Consider the following 20,914-nt stretch of genomic DNA (forward strand, 5'->3'; position numbering starts at 1 on the left):
TTTTTTTTTTTTTTTTTTTTGAGACAGAGTCTCACTCTGTTGCCGAGGCTGGAGTGCAATGGTGCGATCTCACTTGCAGAGCTCACTGCAAGCTCTGCCTCTCGGGTTCACGCCATTCTCCTGCCTCAGCCTCCCAAGTAGCTGGGACTACAAGCGCCCACACCACCATGTCTGGCTAATGTTTTGTATTTTTAGTAGAGACGGGGTTTCACCGTGTTAGCCAGGATGGTCTTGATCTCCTGACCTAGTGATCCACCTGCTTCAGCCTCCCAAAATGCTGGGATTACAGGTATGAGCTGTACTGTGCCTGGCTCATTTCTATATTTTTAAATCATATCCTAGAAGAAGAACCAAACAGAAACAGAGCAACATGACTATGTTTTACAGAAATTTTATAGTCACAAAAATTTCCCCAACCTGTTTAAAAGAAAATACTCTTTGAATATGAATTTCATATGTTTAGCTTTGCTACTCTAAGAGTAGCAGCATTCAATGGGTCTCTTTTATAGCATGTAAAACCTGGTCTATTTTGTAAGCCCCATTTACATTCACACTGCCTTTGACATGGAGCTTTTTTTAAAATAATTTAGACACTATGACGATTTACACTGGAAATCCATATAAGATCCTCACCTGGTTATCTTAGGAATGCTGGTCAACTAACAGCACAAACCATCAACAGTGTGAAATTTGCATTTACAGGCCCTCTCCTCTTCTGTGTGGACATTTCATCTCCCTCCCTACCCCTGCACACTAGGGATTAACAATCTGCACTTGTTGGAGAGGGAAAGAAGTCATGTTTGTCATGCTTTGTCTGGCATTGTTATATCTGAAATGATTCCGTTTTAGGATGTGAGCTCCTTCAAACAGGGGTTTCAATTCTTTACATATAATACACAGTACTTAGCATACAGTAGTTTCCTATATATAATTTTTAAAAATCATTAACCATTTCATCTCTGTATTTCATATTCTAGCTTGAGTTAATAGCTGTTTGGGGAAAAAAAGATGACTAGCACCATAAATCATATTTTGGTGACCAAAATTAGTCAAAAAGACTGTATTATAGTGATTTCGATATTTTGGATTAGGGAGACAACTTGATGTTAACTTACATCTAACAGAGGTTCCATTTAGGCAACAATATATGCAGATCAGATAAAGAACAAAGGAAATCAGATACTGTTGTGATGAAATCCATCAAATTTTCCAGGTAAGGCTTAAAAAGATGAAGTTGGGGAGAAAAAAACCTTCCATGGCCATATCAAATGATGGAAATTAACTCAGCCTCAAGGGAAAACATCACAGAAAATGATGAATTGAAAACAGGGTAATGGTGGCTTGCACACATAGCCTTAATTATAGTATTCACTATTACCAATACTGTAATTCATTAACCTCACCTCTTATAGGCCTAGTAGAGGCTTGACCACTATATGAACTAAATAGATAACTGAACTTAAAACATTCCCCACCAGATCTACTTTAACATGTCTTTAAATTAGGTTTTATCATCAGTTTTTGATTCACCCAATTGTTCCGGTGCCTTTTAAGAGCTGATACAGTTATTAAAATATACACATTTACCCAATGAGCAGTAAAGGCCTTCCATAGAGTACATTTTAAGCACATCTCAGAAATACTCCTTCCCTGGGGCGCTTGAATGTTTTTTAATTTTAGCAATAAAGGAGGGCGAAAGAGTAAACCCAAATCTTGCAAATCTGCCCCTGAAGTAACTCACCTCTCCCGAGGCCTGCGACCGGCTGCCTTTCTGTTTTTCTGGCACAGTCCCTGCTGCAAGGCCAGTGTCTGAGATCCTCACTGTGTTTGGGGTGGAGCTGGCGGTAGTGACCACAGCTGCGGAAGCCACTATGCCCTGGCCAACTTGTTCCAGTGTTTTTCCTGCCTCTTTGTTTTCGGCTCCACCCACCTCTGGGGCCAAAGGTGTCTGACCTGTGGCTGTAGAATACGGAGTGAAAGATGCAGGTGTGTCCCCACCTACAGGCTCATCCTGCACCACCAGAGTCCTGCCGTTTTCTTTGGTGTAAGTGGCAAAGCGAATGTTGCGGTTAATCTGGGGGACAAATGTAGACGGTGGCTGCTTGGCTCTCTGATCCAGCCCTGGCTCTCCACTGGCATTCCCTCCTTTCCAGGGCCCTCGGCTTGCCTCACCTCCATCGCTCCCATTACTGTCTACTTCACCCCTGTCTCCTTTTAATTTCTTTGATGCAGGGTCACACCCAGAGTCCGAAGCACTTTTCCTCCTCCGGCCATCTTTACCCTCTATGCTTTCTCTTTTCTTCTTTCCTTTGGAAGATTTTACTGCTTTTAACGTACCCCCCTACAAAACAAAATTCAAAAAAGATTACAAGGAAACCTTCATCCTGTGAATACCATATACCATTAGCTCTTTCCCATCTCTAGAAGCAGACAAAGCAGGTATAGACTGCCAAGTTCCAAAACATCCCCTTTGTTAAAAGCTCTAATCTTTCTGTGACTCAATTTATATACACACATTCAAGATAATAGTTACCAGAGGTTAACTCACTTGGCAAACTTTCTCTTACCCCTTGATGAAATAACTCACTTTATTACACATTTATTTCCTTGCTTGAAAGAAACTTGCATTTTAAGTACTGAAATAGGGAACCTTCTCTAACGAGAAGTCACTAAACCAACATTTGTGAGTCCGTGACCAAAGGAAAAGTGAACCTGGGCTGGGTGCAGTGGCTCATGTCTGTAATCCCAGCACTTCGGGAGGCCGAGCCGGGCAGATCACAATGTCAGAAGATTGACACCATCCTGGCCAACATGGTGAAACCCCATCTCTACTGAAATATAAAAAATTAGCCAGGTGTGGTGGCACATGCCTGTAGTCCCAGCAACTCGGGAGGCTGAGGCAAGGGAATCACTTGAACCCGGGAGGCGGATGTTGCAGTGAGCCGAGATGGCGCCACTGCACTCCAGCCTGGTAACAGAGCGAGACTCTGTCTCAAAATAAATAAATAAATAAGTAAAATAAAATAAAGAAAAGAAAACCTGAAAGAGACAGGTTTGGATTGCTCATGTAGACACTGTAAAAACTCAATCCCCAGATCTTATTTCAAAGCATTAGACAGAAGAAAGGGAAAAAAGCAGGCTACCACTGGCCAAACAGGCAAATCTCGTATTTCTTCTAGTAATTTCAGACTACCTCATGAAATCTTACTTGTGTCTTATTTAAGAGGCCAAAACAACCTAGGATGATACAGGATTAGAAGGGGCAATTCCCATCTCTGAATAAACTCTCTCGCTGAGAATGAAGGGAGTCAGGTATGGGATGCAGCTAACATTCTCTAGAGCAATCTTTGGGCACCAAAGTTACAGCTGGAACATTTTTTAGATTGGCATTCCACCATGAAACAAGTATTCACTTTAGCATTATTTGGGTAACTTCCAGATGGTTTTATTCAGAAACTTGTGTGGGGGTGGTAATATGTGACACACAGTTATTTAGCCATTAATATTTACCAACTTAGTTAATGTACTCTTATGTCCTTCAATATTTATAAATTCTTTGCAGATCTATATCTTTATTGTAATCATTATCATAGCTGTTACAATGTAAACTCAAAAATTTTAAAATTTCTTTTTGCCAGTCCTAGTTTCTGTATTTTTCCTCTTTTGCTGTCTTCATTACCATCCTTTCTCCTTAAACTGTCTTCTATAAACCTCTTATGGAGGCCTGGTGTGTTGGCTCATGCTTGTAATCCCAGCACTTTGAGAGGCTGAGGTGGGTAGATCCACCTGAGGGCAGGAGTTTGAGACCAGCCTGGCCAACATGGTGGAACCCCGTCTCTACTAAAAATACAAAATCAGCCAGGCATGGTGGTGCATGCCTGTAATCCCAGCTACTGGGGAGGCTGACGCTGGAGAATCACTTGAACCCGGAGGGGAAGGTTGCAGTGAGCCGAGATTGTGCCATTGCCCTCCAGCCTGGGCAACAAGAGGGAAACTCTTTCTCAAAAAAACAAAACAAAACAAAACAAAAAACTGTTAAGCACAGCTCAAGATTTTTGTTTCCCTATACTTTTGGTAATACTATCTAAGTTTCTAAGCCTTTCCTTTTTTTTTTTTTTTCCTGAGATGGAGTCTTGCTCTGTTGCCCAGGCTGGAGTGCAGTGGCATGATCTCAGCTCACTGCAAGCTCCACCTAACGGGTTCAAGTGATTGTCTTGCCTCAGCCTCCTCAGTAGTTGGGACTACAGGCGTGCACCACCACACCCGGTTAATTAATTAATTTTTTTTTTGAGACAGAGTTTCACTCTTGTCATGCAGGCTGGATTGCAATGGTGTGATTTCAGCTCATGGCAATCTCTGCCTCCCGGGTTTGAGTGATTCTCCTGCCTCAGCCTCCTGAGTAGCTGGGACTACAGGTGCCTGCCACCACGCCCAGCTAATTTTTTGTATTTTTAGTAGAGACAGGGTTTCACTATGTTGGCCAGGTTGGTCTCGAACTCCTGACCTCAGGTAATCTACTCACCTCAGCCTCCCAAAGTGCTGGAATTACAAGTGTGAGCCACCATGCCTGGCCTAATTTTTCTATTTTTTAGTAGAGACGAGGTTTCACCATGCTGGCCAGGCTGGTCTCAAACTCCTGACCTCAGGTGATCTGCTCACCTCGGCCTCCCAAAGTGCTGGGATTACAGGCGTGAGCTACCGCACCCAGTCACTAAACCTTTCATTCAAGAACTTTATCTGTTGGCTAAGTTTTGTTTTCTTTTGATTTTCTTTTTATTTGATTTTTTTTGAGATGGAGTTTTGCTCTTGTCACCCAGGCTGGAGTGCAATAGCGCGATCTTGGGTCACTGCAACCTCCGCCTCCTGTGTTCAAGCGATTCTCTTGCCTCAGCCTCTCAAGTAGCTGGGATTACAGGTACCCACCACTACGCCCAGCTAATTTTTGTATTTTTTAGTAGAGACAGGGTTTCATGATATTGGCCAGGCTGTTCTCAAACTCTGACCTCAGGTGATCCACCTGCCTCGGCCTCTTTTGATTTTTAAAAGCTTTTAAATTCTTTCTTCAATCTTTGTCACCACCTAGTTTTCACTGATATAAATCACAATCAGTGAACTCTGTTCTTTCTTGTTCATTTACCCATACTTAAAGGAGATGAGGTGATCACGGATCTCTAAAAAAGGTTACTATAAAACTTGGCAGAACTATAAAAAATAATTGGACTTTGCTAGCAAAGAAAACAGTAATATCATGCTAATACCAAAAAAGGAAGAACCAACATCTGCTGCTAAAAACCAAAGATCGCTTGGTGTGGTGGTTCACGCCTGTAAACCCAGAACGCTGGGGGGCCAAGGTGGGCAGATCATGAGGTCAGGAGTTTGAGACCAGCCTGGTCAATATGGTGAAACCCTGTCTCTACTAAAAATACAAAAATTAGGTGGGCGTGGTGGAGCGCGCCTGTAGTCCCAGCTATTCGGGAGGCTGAGACAGAAGAATCTCTTGAACCCAGGAGGCGGAGGTTGCACAGAGCCGAGATAGCCCCACTGCACTCCAGCCTGGGTGACATAGCAACACTCTGTCTCAAAAACAAACAAACAAACAAACACAAACCAAACATCCCACCTATAAGTCATCCAGCCAACTTGCAGAGCCTGGCTCACAGAAACCTACCAGTCCCTAAACAACTTATATGTAAGTCCTACTTACAGTGAGCTACTCATATGTGAGTAAGCAGCCTATAACACTGAGACCAGGCCAGGCGCGGTGGCTCAAGCCTGTAATCCCAGCACTTTGGGAGGCTGAGATGGGCAGATCACGAGGTCAGGAGATCAAGACCATCCTGGCTAACATGGTGAAACCCCGTCTCTACTAAAAACTACAAAAAACTAGCCGGGCGAGGTGGCGGGCACCTGTAGTCCCAGCTACTCGGGAGGCTGAGGCAGGAGAATGGTGTAAACCTGGGAGGCAGAGCTTGCAGTGAGCTGAGATCCGGCCACTGCACTCCAGCCTGGGTGATAGAGCGAGACTCCGTCTCAAAAAAAAGAAAAAACATTGAGACCAGTACTCCCCAGTTATATTTAACCAGCTGAACAGTACCTGGCATACAATACGTGCTTAATGAAGGAATAAAATAAGGAAAGGAACAAAAAAGGGGACCAATACATGATCAAAGTAGCAGGTGTTTTCGGCCATGCAAACACAGTCAGGAGACTAACCCTATTTGTGGTAATATTACATGTAGTAAACAGTTTTTAAATTTAACCCTGGCCAGGTATGGTGGCTCATGCCTGTCATCCCAGCACTTTGGGAGGCTTAGGTGGGAGTTTGAGACCAGACTGGGCAAGATAGCGAGACCCTGTTTCAAAAAAAAAAATTTTTTTCTTTTCCTATTCTGATCTTGTTTTAGGAAGTCAAGAATGACTGGATAAAGATGAGGAAAGACTATATACTTAGCAGGAGTGGCAAAGACAGCAATATTACAGAGGTGCTAAGATACTGTGAGGAATATGTGGATAGCTGGTCAACTGAAGGAAATTCACACAGAATTACTCAATTGGTTCAGGCAGAGATTTTTCTCTTTTTTTTGAGACAGAGTCTTGCTCTATCACCCAGGCTGGAGTGCAATGGTGCGATCTTGGCTCATTTCAACCTCCAGCTAAGGGTCTAGCAATTCTCCCACCTCAGCTTCCCAAGGAGCTGGGATTACAGACACCCACCAACATGTCTGGCTAATTTTTTTTTGTATTTTTTAGAGACAGAGTTTCACCATGTTGGCCAGGCTGGTCTTGAACTCCTGACCTCAACTGATCCACCTGCCTTGGCCTCCCAAAGTGCTGGGATTACATGTGTGAGCTACTGCGCCTGGCCCAGAGATCGTCAATGTATCTTTTTTGGGGCTATATTAATTCTGAATAAACCAAGAGTTGGGCTGGCTCATAACAATTATGCAGTAACCAATTCACTGTGTGCTGAGCACTGAACTAGGTACCAGCTTGAATTGATTCTACTTGGGAATACAGAATTTCAGACTCCCTTGGAGCTCCCTGCCACCGAATGGGGGGAAAAAAAAGTGGACGTAGTTTATCCTTCATTTCTCGTTACTTGGTAGATCACGAGTATTACTACTGCTTATTGCACTTTTAACTGACGACTATATCTTTCAAGTATACCTGTCCTGACAGAATATAGGAAGAAATCAGCCTTGCATTTTAAAAGAACTAGGGAACATAGTCATGATTAAAAGGGTTCGCTCAAACTAGGTCTCTTTCTTGAGAACATCACCCCTTAATTAGACAGACTGTGAAGACAGCAAAAAAATGAAAAGTGGAGAAAGCTGAACAACTCAAAGGGCATCCATGGAAAACACATATATAAGGGATCTACATACAGCAAGATAATGCAAGCTCATGAGTCTGCTCAGGAACGCAGTGCATTACTATACCTCGTTTTGAGGCGTTGAATTATCCATCAGCATCACATGGATTAGTCTGGGATCTACCGACTTGATCTCACCACTCTACAGTAGGAGGGGAAAAAGATGTTTAATGCCTTGTCCACAAAGACATAATTATGTAATTTCCTAATCGATGTAATTATCTCTTTATTGTTTTGATTCACCTACTAGAATGAAAGCTCCATCAGAGCAGAGATCTCTACTGTCTCATTTATTGCTACAACAGGTTAGAACATGGTAAGCATTCAAATATTTGTTAAGCAAATGAATGAAAGAAGTGAATTCATGTCCAAGTGTGTCTTCTAGCGATATTAATTTTGAATCCTGTATCTCTAAAACCATCCTATTCTGTATAGTATAAAACAAAAAACCTTCAGAATCAATAATCATTAAAAGAATCACTCTAGGGTTGGGTGCAGTGGTTCACCCCTATAATCTCAGCATTTTGGGAGGCCAAGGTGGGCGGATCACCTGAGGTCAGCAGTTCAAGACCAGCCTGGCCAACATGGTGAAACCCCGTTTCTACTAAAAATACAAAAAATTAGCCGGGTGTGGTGGCATGACTGTAATCTCGGTGACTCGGGAGGCTGAGGCAGGAGGTTCGCTTGAACCTGGGAGGCGGAGGTTGCAGTGAGCCGAGATCGTGCCACTGCACTCCAGCTTGGGCAACAAGAGCAAAATTCTATCTCCAAAAAAAAAAAAAACAATCACTCCAGGCCGGGCATAGTAGATCATGCCTGTAACCCCAGCACTTTGGAAGGCTGAGGCAGGATGACCAGGAGTTCGAGACCAGCCTGGGGAACACAGTGAGACTCTGTTTAAAAAAGAAAAAAGAATCATTTTACTATTAGAGAATAAAAACCCTGTAGGGGGGCAATTTGATAGAAAATGTCAAATTTATTGTGCATATTCTTTGATCTAGTAATTATACATACAAATTTATTCCAATAAATAATGTAAAAAGATGTTCAAGGATGTTCACTGTGATATTACATGTATTAGTGAAAATATTGGCAATGATTTAAATGTCTATCAATTTTAGATTAGTCATGATATATCCATGTAGTGGAAAAGAATGCATCTATTTTAAAGGATGAGACAGATCTTTATATTTACATACAAAAATGCTCATTATAGGCCAGGCGCGGTGGCTCAAGCCTGTAATCCCAGCACTTTGGGAGGCCGAGACGGGCGGATCACAAGGTCAGGAGATCAAGACCATCCTGGCTAACATGGTGAAACCCTGTCTCTACTAAAAACTACAAAAAACTAGCCAGGCGAGGTGGCGGGCGCCTGTAGTCCCAGCTACTTGGGAGGCTGAGGCAGGAGAATGGCCTAAACCTGGGAGGCAGAGCTTGCAGTGAGCTGAGATCCGGCCACTGCACTCCAGCCTGGGCGACAGAGCGAGACTCCGTCTCCAAAAAAAAAAACAAATGCTCATTATATACAATTAAGTAAAAAAGGTAAATTATATAACTATGTGTACTATATGATCCTATTTGTTAAAGTGTGACATATATAGACAGCATATAAATTATATATCATATAACTCATATATATCATATAAATAAATATATAAATATTCTGGCCGGGTGCATTGGTTCATATCTGTAATCCCAACACTTTGGGAGGCTGAGGTGGGTGGATCACTTGAGCTCAGGAGTTTGAGACCAGCCAGGCAACATAGCAAGACTCCTTCTCTACAAAAAATAGAAAAATTAGCTAGGTGTGGTGGCACACACCTGTAATGCCAGCTACTCCAGAGGGTGAGGTGGGAGAATTGCTTGAGCCCGAGAGGCAGAGGCTGCAGTGAGCCATGATCGCACCGCTGCACTCCAACTACTAACCATTATGAATATAATACTTCTATCATACATTTATATATTGTTTTATAGATTTCAAAGCACTTTCAGATACTTTAATCTCAGGACCCAAAACAGTACTGTAAGGTCAGTGGGGGTTTACATATTTACCTCTAGTTTATAGATGAGAACAGTGAAGTTAAGAAAGTTCAATAGCCTTTCTAGGGGTTACACAACTATTATGTGAGAGTCAGGGATGGGACCCAAGTCATCTTACACATAATGAAGTGCTCACCTATCTAAACCATCCTTTTTAAGGGGATGGACGGACCTTAGACAGAATAACGCAGAGTCTCACCTCAGTTACAGACACCTCCATAAGACGAGTGATGGAGTCTTGATGGCTCACAACACCATAGAGCCACCCTTCTTCCCCCTCTGGCTGATATACCTTGACCCTGTGACCTTGAACACTGTAGGGACCTAAAAGGGAGATTAGTTAGTATTGAATATTTTTGGCTAAGCTATATTTCATAATTGTTTCTAAAAGTCAAAGGAAAATTAGGTAATGTAAATATTTGGCACTTTTGGTCCCCTTTCATAGAATTGAACAAATGAGCAATTCCAGATTTACCATACTCAGCAATTTAAAAACAAAACCTGAATGGTTTCTTCCAGTGGTCTTTGTAAATTCTTCATTTATTCACAAATTCCTTAGACTTTCCCAGCCCTCCAATTCCCCCTTGCCTCAATCTTCCAGTTCTGAAAGTATTATAGGAAGGGAAAGGAAACTTCCAAATAAAAAACTATGGTAGTATGAAAATGTAGTTAGATACCTGACATGTATCTAACTATATGTACATGAAAAAAGTGGGAAGCCACTAAGTTGAATGTGCTGTTACGTTATGTTATGTTATGTTATGTTATGTCATATATGGCCGTTTACATTCTGGTATCTGAGTTTCAATAACAGTGGGTGGAGAGTTCAATTTATGACGTTTCCAGCCTTTTGCACTAGTAATAGGCTGAACAAATATATAGCACCTGTCTTCCTAGGAACACAGAGTTTCAAATATATTACTTTATCAGCAGGTAATGTTACCCTGCAATTTACGCTGTCCTCCAAAGACAGTTCCCCACCACCGCCATATCCTTGTTCATTGAGACTGTATAGCTAAATCATTACCAGTTTTAGATTATTCTCTCTCAGAGCTAAAATTTAGATTCCGTAACTTTTCTATGTCCTACCTCTCCTTCTGTCCACTCAATTTTCTTTTCTGCTACCAATTTTCCTCATATTCTTTCTTCCACTGTTACTTTTCCTTGATTATTTAACATCATTTTATCCTGACACCTTCCTTCCCCAAAGGTCAGTTTTTCTACCTTTACCTGTTTAGATTTATTTTGACAAAAGAGAAACAAGGAAACTATTTCCCTGAAAATAATGATTATTATGAGATCAAGAAAGGAAGGGGAGTGAATGTATAACATAAATGAAGCCAATAGTTTACACCTTTTGTGTAGAATCTTGGGCAAAACTTGTATCTGAACTTGAAAGCTAGTAATTTTTTTCATTCTTAAAAACAACATGCTTTTAACGTGAATGAGTCTGTGGACACATTATACTTTGCACTCTAAGTTATTTGTTGGTGTTAAGTTTTTAGTTCTTGAGAAACTTGTAGATTGTAAGTTAAAAAAGCAAAGATTTTCTAATTCATTGCCATATCCCCAATGCCTTAACACTGTCTAGTACATGGTAATATTTAAGAAATTAAAAAAACTAAAACTCAATTCACAATAAAACTGTATATTATGAAATGCAGAATGAACCAGAAACACTGGTCTGAATGAGATCCTGTTTTTGCTCTAAGAGCATCTTTAAGGGGATGGATGGACCTTAGACAATAACACAGAGTCTCACCTCTGTTACAGACACCTCCATAAGACGAGTGATGGAGAGAGAATGAGATCTCTATTCTAGAGATCCAGCTAACTGGAGATACTCTTTATTTTTATTGTTTTTTAATAAATAATAATTATTATCCTTCATGTGACATCTGACTCTGCCCACAAAAAGAAGGTAAGTACAAATGTTTAAGGTTGCGTGGTATCCCATACTATCACTCAACAGTGATCATTCACCTGAATCAGAGTTCAGGGACAGAAGACTATCTGTTCTTACCTCGGCTGAATATCTCCTGTAGCTTTTGGTCACTGATCAAAGCATTAACTGTTTCTCTCAGTGCAGCATGTTCCAAAAGAATCTGGTTTTGGCTATCTGTTCCCATCTGGTAAAGATAAAAGAAGAAAACAACTGAATGTTAAAATGAATAGCAAACATCTAATCAGCTGAGAAAAATCATATCCTAAGGAGCCACATATCAACATTTGCCAAACAGTATCTACAGAACCTTAGTCTCAGGCTAGGGGTGGTGATCATGCCTGTAATATCAGTACTTTTGGAGGCCAAGGCAGGAGGATGGCTTGAACCCAGGAGTTTGAGGCTGCAGTGAGCTATTGCAGTGCCATTGCATTCCAGCCTAGATGGCAGAATAAGACCCTGTCTCTTGAACAACAAAAAAAAGAGAACTCTAGTCTCATGAAATGTTTTGCAAAAATTAAGAATGCTACGATCAATTAGGATTAGGAAACATTATATATCTTTCTACATACAATAGCCTATTAAAGGCTCTGAGAAGTCATACAGGAAAGAAACTTCTTTAGGCCAGTGTTTCTCATACTTATTTGACCACAAAACATTTTATTTCTTGTACATCTTTTTGCTTATTTCAGTATTTATCCAAAATTTACTAAGTGCTATCTCATAAAGTACTAAGATTATAAATATGAATAAAGCAAGGTTGCTGAGACGGAATGAGGCCTAATGAGCGGGGAAGACATATCAACAAAGAAATCGTCATTAACATCTCACAGAAGACAGTTTAGGAAATAACTGCTCTTGTCTGAGTAAGACAGTAAAACTCTTAGAATCTCCTAATTTTCTTCCTGCAGACAGCAACCCTTACAAGTGAGAAATAAATGTATTTTCCTAAATTCTGCAACTATAACTCAGACACTGGTTTAACTATTAACTAGTCCCTTTTCTTTGTAACTATCCTTCATGCTGCTTGGAACCAGTCCAAACTCCTGGATGTCAATAATGAATAGGCCCCCTTGGACTCAAGTTACAGAAACAGCCACCTCAGAGAAGCCACCTCTTCCTTTTTTTTTTTTTTTTTCTGAGACAGTCTTGCCCAGTTGCCCAGGCTGGAGTGCAGTGGCACTATCTTGGCTCCCTGCAAGCTCTGCCTCCCGGGTTCACGCCATTCTCCTGCCTCAGCCTCCCAAGTAGCTGGGACCACAGGCGCCCACCACCACGCCTGGCTAATTTTTTTGTATTTTTAGTAGAGACGGGGTTTCACTGTGTTAGCCAAGATGGTCTTGATCTCCTGACCTCATGATCCGCCTGTCTGGGCCTCCCAAAGTGCTGGGATTACAGGTGTGAGCCACCACACCCGGCCGAAACCACCTTTTCTGAAGAGACTCAGAATTGTGGTCTTAAGTCTTGGGTGGTTTTAGGGTAGGGTAGAGCCGTGTAGAAGAAGAAAGAAGCCTCAGCCACCAGAAGTACTTTTCAAGGGAGCAGAAAAACTTTAAAATGCACAGGGAGATTGGGTACGGTGGCTCACGCCTGTAATCCCAGCACTTTGGGAGGGCAAGGTGGGTGGATCACTTGAGGCCAGGAGTTTGAGATCAGCCTGGGCAACATGGCAAAACCCTGTCTCTACTAAGACTACAAAAATTAGCCAGGTGTAACAGCATGTGCCTTTGATCCCAAGCTAGTTGGGAGGATGAGGCACAAGAATCACTTGAAACTGGGAGGTGGAGGTTGCAGTAAGATGAGATCAAGCCACTGCACTCTAACCTAGGTGACTGTCTCCTAGGTGACTATTTATATAAATAAATAAATAAATAAATAAATAAATAAATAAATAAATAAATATTTTAAAATACCAGGCGCAGTGGCTCACGCCTGTAATCCCAGCACTTTGGGAAGGCCAAGGCAGGTGGATCGCCTGAAGTCAGGAGTTCGAGACCAGCCTGACCAGCATGGTGAAACCCTATCTCTACTAATAATACAAAAATTATCTGGGTTTGGTGGCACATGCCTCTAATCCCAGCTACTTGGGAGGCTGAGGCAGGATAAATGCTTGAATCCAGGAGGCAAAGGTTTCAGCGAGCCAAGATCATGCCATCGCACTCCAGCCTGGGCAACAAGAGCAAAACTCTCTGTCTCAAAAAAATAAGTAAGTAAATAAATAAAGGCACAGCATATTTATTGGAGGAAGTAATATAAGAAACGCTAATATGTTCCCACCTAGCAAAAGGGGAAACGCCTACATTTATATCAACAAAGAAATTAGCAATGAGAAAAAAATAGGCTCAAGGCTAGAGCAAGTGTTAAATACCTGAAACAGATGCAGCCCATTGGCATCTGACAGGAACCGAAGCTCTCGATCCAGAAGATATTCCACTGGAACCACAGAACCCAAACCCAGTTTATCTACAAGGGGAGTAAAAGTCTGTGAAGTATAATGACAAGAAATTGATTAGAATTTGGGAATAAAAAAAATAGCAATTCAAACAAATCTCTAACTTCAAAGAAAGAATTATTATATCTTTCATCCCAGTAAATACTGATAAGCTAAAGCATAAGTCCTTGGAAACATTCCCAACCTGGGGTCTACCCCTCAAATAGTCATGGGAAGCTAACTAATGCAGAAAGTCAGCTCAGTACTCTTATTGGCTAAAAAGGACAAGAGGAATCAGAAATTCTCCTAATTCTGCCTAGGGACAGGGCTAATCTTGTCAGGTTTCAAGGGAGCTAAATTACAGTAAATTCCCAGAATAAAGAGTTGTACTGTTATCATCGCTAGAACTCTTGAAATCTTTGTGAAATTTATAAAATAATTAACGGCATAAATATGCATGGTTAACTCATATTAGCATTTCATAAATAAACAGCCTACAAAAAAGTCATGAAGAGACCCCACATGCACTTATACAAGAGCTTCTCCTAAAAGTTCAACTGGAAAGTGGCCTTAAAAACAAATGAGGCCGGGCTCAGTGGCTTCTGCCTGTAATCCCAGCAATTTGGGAGGCCAAGGTGGGTGGATCACCTGAGGTTCAGAGTTTGAGACCAACCTGACCAACATGGTGAAACTCCGTCTCTACTAAAAATAGAAAATTAGCCCACTGTGGTTGTGTGCCCCTGTAATCCCAGTTACTTGGGAGGCTGAGGCAGGAGAATCGCTTGAACCCAGGAGGCGGGGGTTGCAGTGAGCCGAGACAGCGCCATTGCACTCCAGCGTGGGCAACAAGAATGAAACTCCTTCTCAACAACAACAACAACAACAACAACAACAAAAAACAAATGAAAGGGCTGGGCGAAGTGACTCACCTGAGGTTAGGAGTTCAAGACCAGCCTGGACAACATGGTAAAACCCTGTCTCTACTAAAAATACAAAAATTAGCTAGGCATGGTGGCGCACGCCTGTAATCCCAGCCACTTGGGAGGCTGAGGCAGGAGAATCACTTGAACCCGGGAGGCGGAGGTTGCAGTGAGCCTAGATCGTGCCACTGCACTCCAGCCTGGGTGACAGGGTGAGACTCTGTCTCAAAACAACAACAACAAAAAAAAACAAATGAAAAGACAGTTTAGTAAGTGATGATATATACCATCAATAGGTTAAAAAAATTGTTTTGAATATTATTTATTTAATTTGGTTAGCCACATGAGAATTAGGACTTTTTAGAAGTTACCATTTATACCCATACTTTGCTAATAGGACAGACAGAAACAAATGGATACTCTCACAATTAAATTTTATAACACACAGTCAGGCACAGTGGCTCATGCCTATAATCCCAGCACTTTGGGAGGCTGAAGCAGGTGGACTGCTTGAGCCCAGGAGTTCAAGACCAGCCTAGGCAACATGATGAGCAACCATCCCTATAAAAAATACAAAAATTAGGCTGGGTGCAGTGCTGTGCATCTGTAGTCCCAGCTTCTTGGGAGGCTGAGGTGGGAGGATGGTTTAAGCCTGAGGGTCAGAGGTTGCAGTGAGCTGTGATTACACCACTGCATTCCAGCCTGAGTGACAGAGCCAGACCCCGTCTCAAAAAAATAAAATAAATTTTATAATGCTATTTTATTTCACTTCATAATTGAAAAAAAACTTCAAAGGTTATAAATAATGTTTCAAAACCTTGCTCTGAGAAAAGACTAAAGGTGAAAAAATTCTTTTCATTGTTGTTTTTTTTTTGTTTTTGAGACAGGGGTCTCACTCTGTCACCCAGGCTGGATACAGTGGCACAATCATGGCTCACCATAGCCTCAACCTCCTGGGCTCAAGCCATCCTCCTACCTCAGCCCCACAAGTAGCTGGGACCACAGACATGTGTTACCAGACCTAGCTAATTTTTGTATTTTTTGTAGAGATGGGGTTTTGGCATGTTACCAGGATGGTCTCAAACTCCTGAGCTTAAGTGATCTTTCTGCCTCAGTCTCCCAAAGTGCTGGGATTACAAGGCATGCGCCACCATGTCCGGCCAAAAAAATTCTTTCATATCAAATATCACCTAATATAAAACGTTTTGGAGGACAAAGGAGAAAAGACTGCTCCTAATTTTTGCATTAGTAACTTAAGAATAAACATATGTTAAGGACAAAGTATATACTTCTTATACATAGTCTGTAACATGTCATAGTTACATTATAGGAGTAAAGCTCAGATACGTTCCCACCCAGTAAAAGCCACTCACCAGGGCTGGCCATTGTGCAATGGAGACTCGAGTGCCCTGGAGAAGGACTGGGTCCTCACGGGGTGCCCATACAAGAGATCCTTCCAGCAGAAGCACAATAACTTCTTCAGCATGAACTTTTACCCAGGAGTGTTGTTTCCAGTTACAGCCATCAAATTCTACAAAGATCTGCAAAAAAGAGATAAAAAGCAGTTTGGAAGTCACACTTGGAAAAATCTCACACTATACTTATAAATGAACATAAACCCCACTGTTTTGAACAACTGACTAGGAATAATTCTAACTTGTGTTTAAGATCTTTTAATGGATGTCAATAAAAACTGATCTTCAGAGCCAGGAAGCTGGTCTCAGCCCCATTCTGAAAAGGAGGAACAGAGTTAAGGAGGTATGCACTATTTACAGTCATTCAGTAATTTTTAGTCATGTCCCTACTGAAATTTACAACTCTTAGTTTCTAATTCATATCTACACAAACTAGCTGAGGGCATACTATACTAGGTTCAGGAGTACAGAAAGGAATCTGGCATACTTCTTGGTCTCAAAAAGCTCATAATCCAATGGGAAGAAATTTTTAATACTTCTATTGCAATTGACTGTGAACTTTTAATTATTTTTTCAATAGGTGATGTATGTATATGGCAAAAATTCAAAAAGATAAAATGCTGAAAAACATCGTTCTCCCATTCCTGTGTGTGGATTCTATTGATTGATTGATTGAGACAGGGCCTCACTCTGTCGCCCAAGCTGCAGTGAAATGGCGTGATCTCAGCTCACTGCAACCTCTGCATCCTGGGCTCAAATGATCCTCCTGCCTCAGTCCCCCAAGTAGCTGGAACTACTAGCATATGCCATCATGCCCAGCTTATTTTTTGTAGAGACACAGTTTCACCATGTTGCCCAGGCTGGTCTTGAACTTCTGAACAAGGGATCTGCCCACCTTGGCCTCACAAACTCTGGGATTACAGACGTGAGTCACTGTGCCCAGCCATTTTTAAAATTTAAAATTAAATTAAAATTAATTATTTCAGTAGAGATAGGGTCTTGCTATGTTACCCAGGCCAGTCTTGAACTCCTGGGCTCAAATGATCCTCCTACCTTGGCGTCCCAAAGTGCTGGGATTATAGGTATGAGCCACCACACAAAGCTGCATGTGGATTCTTAAGTGCAACTGTCAGCAGTAATCTCACATCGGCTAGTAGAGACTTGCTATAGTTACGATGCTTTCTTCTTCCCTGAACAGATACTCTACTTGTTGAGATATACTTAAGTAGACACTGTATTTATACAGTTCTGAAAGCAGATTACATTAAATGAAGCTACATTTTTCTAATAAATACTATGCTTAGATTTGACTTTTTTTTTTTTGAGACAGAGTCTTACTTTGTTGCCCAAACTGACTGCTGTGTGGCACAATCACGGCTCACTACAGCCTTGACTTCCTAGGCTCAAGCAGTTCTCCCTCAGCCTCCTGGGTAGCTGAGACTATAGGCGCACACTACCATGTCCAGCTAATTTTTGATTATTTGCAGAGACAGGGTCTCACTATGTTGCCCAGGCTGGTCTTGAACTCCTGGAGCCAAGCAATCTTCCTGCCTCAGCCTCACTAAGTGCTGGGATTACAGACCCTGGCTGGCCCCAGCTTTGACTTTCTACATAAATTCTGACTTCTGAAGATGAGTCAACACAGCATCAAAAGCTATATATGTGGCCAGGCACGGTGGCTCATGCCTGTAATCCCAGAACTTTGGGAGGCTGAGGCAGGTGGATCACAAAGTCGGGAGTTCAAGAACGGCCTAGGCAAGATGGTGAAACGCTATTTCTACTAAAAATACAAAAATTAGCTGGGCGTGATGGTGGGCACCTGTAATCCCAGCTACTCAGGAGGCGGAGGCAGAGAACTGCTTGAACACGAGAGGTGGAGGTTGCAGTGAGCCGAGATTATGCCACTGCATTCCAGCCTGAGCAACAGAGCGGAACTCTATCTCAAAAAAAAAGCTACATATGTATATAAACTATCACTATTTATAATAGATATGTCCAGTGCCTAATATATAGCTGGTCACAAAAGGGCCAGAGTATTTATTTATTTATATCCCACTCCATCAACTAAGGATTTTTGTTGGCTTTTAGGAAACACGTATAACAAAACAATAAAATATAAATTAAAATCAGAGTCAAGCAAACTACAACAGGAAGTCACTATCAAAGTTAAAAAACAAGGAAAACTCAGCAGGAAATAAGGATCTATATAGCTGCTGTGATTCTATGACTTTCTGTTTTTTGAGACACAGTCTTGCTGTGTCACCCAGGCTGGCACGATCTTGGATCACTGCAACCTCTGCCTTCTGGGTTCAAGTGATTCTTCTGCCACAGCCTCCCAAGTAGTTGGGACTATAGGTGTGTACCACCACGCCCAGCTAATTTTTGCATTTTTTGTAGAGATGGGATTTTGCCATGTTGGCCAGGCTGGTCTCGAACTCCTGGCTTCAACTGATCCACCCACCTTGGTCTCCCAAAGTGTTGGGATTACAGGCGTGAGCCACTGGGCACAGCCTGTGTGACATATTTGGCTTTAAGTTTCCCAAAGGCCAATATAAAAATGGAGACAAAGTCAGTTGCATAGTTCTTCTTGTCCACAAGGAAAACACACAGCAATTACTCAGAGAAGCAAAGCTTCTCCAACTACTTGGCTCTATAAAATTTCTCACGTGAGGCCGGGCGCAGTGGCTCACACCTATAAGCCCAACACTTTGGGAGGCTGAGGTGGGCAGATCAAACCTGAGGTCAGGAGTTCGAGACCAGCCTGACCAACATGGAGAAACCCCATCTCCACTAAAAATACAAAATTAGCTGGGCGTGGTGGCGCATGCCTATAATCCCAGCTACTCAGGAGGCTGAGGCAGATGAATCACTTGAACCCAGGAGGCGGAGGTTGCGGTGAGCCGAGATCGTGCCATTGCACTCCAGCCTAGGCAACAAAAGCGAAATTCTGTGTCAAAACAAACAAACAAACAAAAAACTCACATGAAACTTCTTAAGGCAATACTAAGTGATGTAGGACAATATTAGAATCTCCACAGACGTGACTCCCAACTGGCAACTGCGGAGTTACCAGGAGGATCTGTAAGTACTAGGGGCACCAAGCATTTCCTAGAATGAATGTCAGAGGTCTTGCAGATGTATGTACTATCATTTTTCAAATACATGTAGATGATGTAATTAATAAAATTCAAATCTATTAAAAATTGTTAATAAAATTTTGTGTATTTTACCACAGTGAAAAAAATTTGAAGAAAAATATTACTGAATTCACAATAGCTTTTTTTTGTTTGTATACGTGTTCTCAAGTAACCAACATAAAAATTATAATGATATGAAAATTCAGGAAATTTACACTTGGAAAGTATGGAACCACTGCTCAGTAGCCTGGCTACTGGTTTAATCTCTTCACAGGTAACAAATCCTTGTGAACTGAAGTGCACTGCTGAAAAGTTATCCCAAAAGTTAAATTCATTATAAAGTTCTAGTTCTTTATCTATAATACTCCAACAAAGAAATTAGCAATGAGAAAAGTAAGCTTCATTTCTACTTAATAAAAAGATGGAGATGCAAGGCTCAGAGAGGAGGAGAATGATTTTTACAAAGAAAAAGGACAGAACACTGAACTGCAGTATATTTAATATATAAATAGGCTCATTCATACATACATGTTATAGGGGAATAAGACATAGTCCCTGCCTTCAGGTAACTTACAGGCAACTGGAAAGAGAGAGATGTATTCAAACTTACATTATTTAAGTGTAGACTCCGGCACCAAGAAAGGCAGCATAATGTACAAAGCTTGGAGCTCATGTTCCAGGAGGCCTGGATTAATGTCTCAGTTCCACTCTCTTGCAAAACCTAGATAACTTACTTTTCCCTCCTCAAATCTTAGTTTTCTCTTTTGTGATATGACACATCTTTCTTACCTCATGGACTGGTTGTGAAAATTAAATAAAGGAACAGATTCTAAAGCACTTTGGTTGATTATAAAGCACTATTTGGCAACAGTATGTCACAGGATAAACAGAAACAGGGTAAAATACAGTAGGGCAGGTATTCAGAGGCATAAGATCACTTCAGAGGTGCAGAGGAACTGATAGAGGCTGAGGACAACAAAAGCCCCAGTTAAGTTCTGGGATGGCCAGGAACTATTTAACACACTGTAGGGAGGAAGCAGTAGCAAATAAGGCTAAAAAGGCTAGGAGTAGATGTGGAAGACCTTGAACACTTGGATAAAAGATTGGGGCTTCATCCAGCTGTCAATGGGAGGTGTGGGTATGTGCATGCAACTATCATTAAAAGGTTTTGCCGGCCGCGGTGGCTCAAGCCTGTAATCCCAGCACTTTGGGAGGCCGAGACGGGTGGATCACGAGGTCAGGAGATCGAGACCATCCTGGCTAACATGGTGAAACCCCGTCTCTACTAAAAAATACAAAAAACTAGCTGGGCGAGGTGGCGGGCGCCTGTAGTCCCAGCTACTCGGGAGGCTGAGGCAGGAGAATGGCGTAAACCCGGGAGGCGGAGCTTGCAGTGAGCTGAGATCCGGCCACTGCACTCCAGCCTGGGCGACAGAGCAAGACTCTGTCTCAAAAAAAAAAAAAAGGTTTTGTGTGTGTGTATACGGTGGGGGAGTAGTAGGGAGTGTTCTCACACGACCCAGAGTTGGGGGTAGTAAAATGAGAAAGGAAGTGACTTCTGCTTATGAGAATCCAAGAGCTCTATCACAAAGTTGATGACTGGCTGAACGTAGAAGTATGGGAGAATTAAAAAATGACTTCGATTTTGAACCAGAGA

The 20,914-nt window shown here is 41.8% G+C and overlaps 1 protein-coding gene across 1 annotated transcript in view; it reads right to left on the bottom strand.

The window, feature by feature from the left end:
* Positions 1-20,914, bottom strand: part of KDM3B (lysine demethylase 3B) — an 85,593-nt gene that overhangs the window by 47,781 nt on the left and 16,898 nt on the right. The window contains exons 2-7 of the mRNA XM_023195414.1: positions 16,079-16,246; positions 13,723-13,836; positions 11,436-11,541; positions 9,612-9,736; positions 7,440-7,514; positions 1,742-2,341 (exon numbers count right to left, since the gene is read on the bottom strand). Of these exons, the coding sequence (XP_023051182.1) occupies positions 1,742-2,341; positions 7,440-7,514; positions 9,612-9,736; positions 11,436-11,541; positions 13,723-13,836; positions 16,079-16,246 (1,188 nt within the window). The remainder of the gene's footprint in view (positions 1-1,741; positions 2,342-7,439; positions 7,515-9,611; positions 9,737-11,435; positions 11,542-13,722; positions 13,837-16,078; positions 16,247-20,914) is intronic.

The sequence above is a fragment of the Piliocolobus tephrosceles genome, chromosome 4 (assembly GCF_002776525.5).
Source record: "Piliocolobus tephrosceles isolate RC106 chromosome 4, ASM277652v3, whole genome shotgun sequence".
Classification (NCBI taxonomy): Eukaryota; Metazoa; Chordata; class Mammalia; order Primates; family Cercopithecidae; genus Piliocolobus; species Piliocolobus tephrosceles.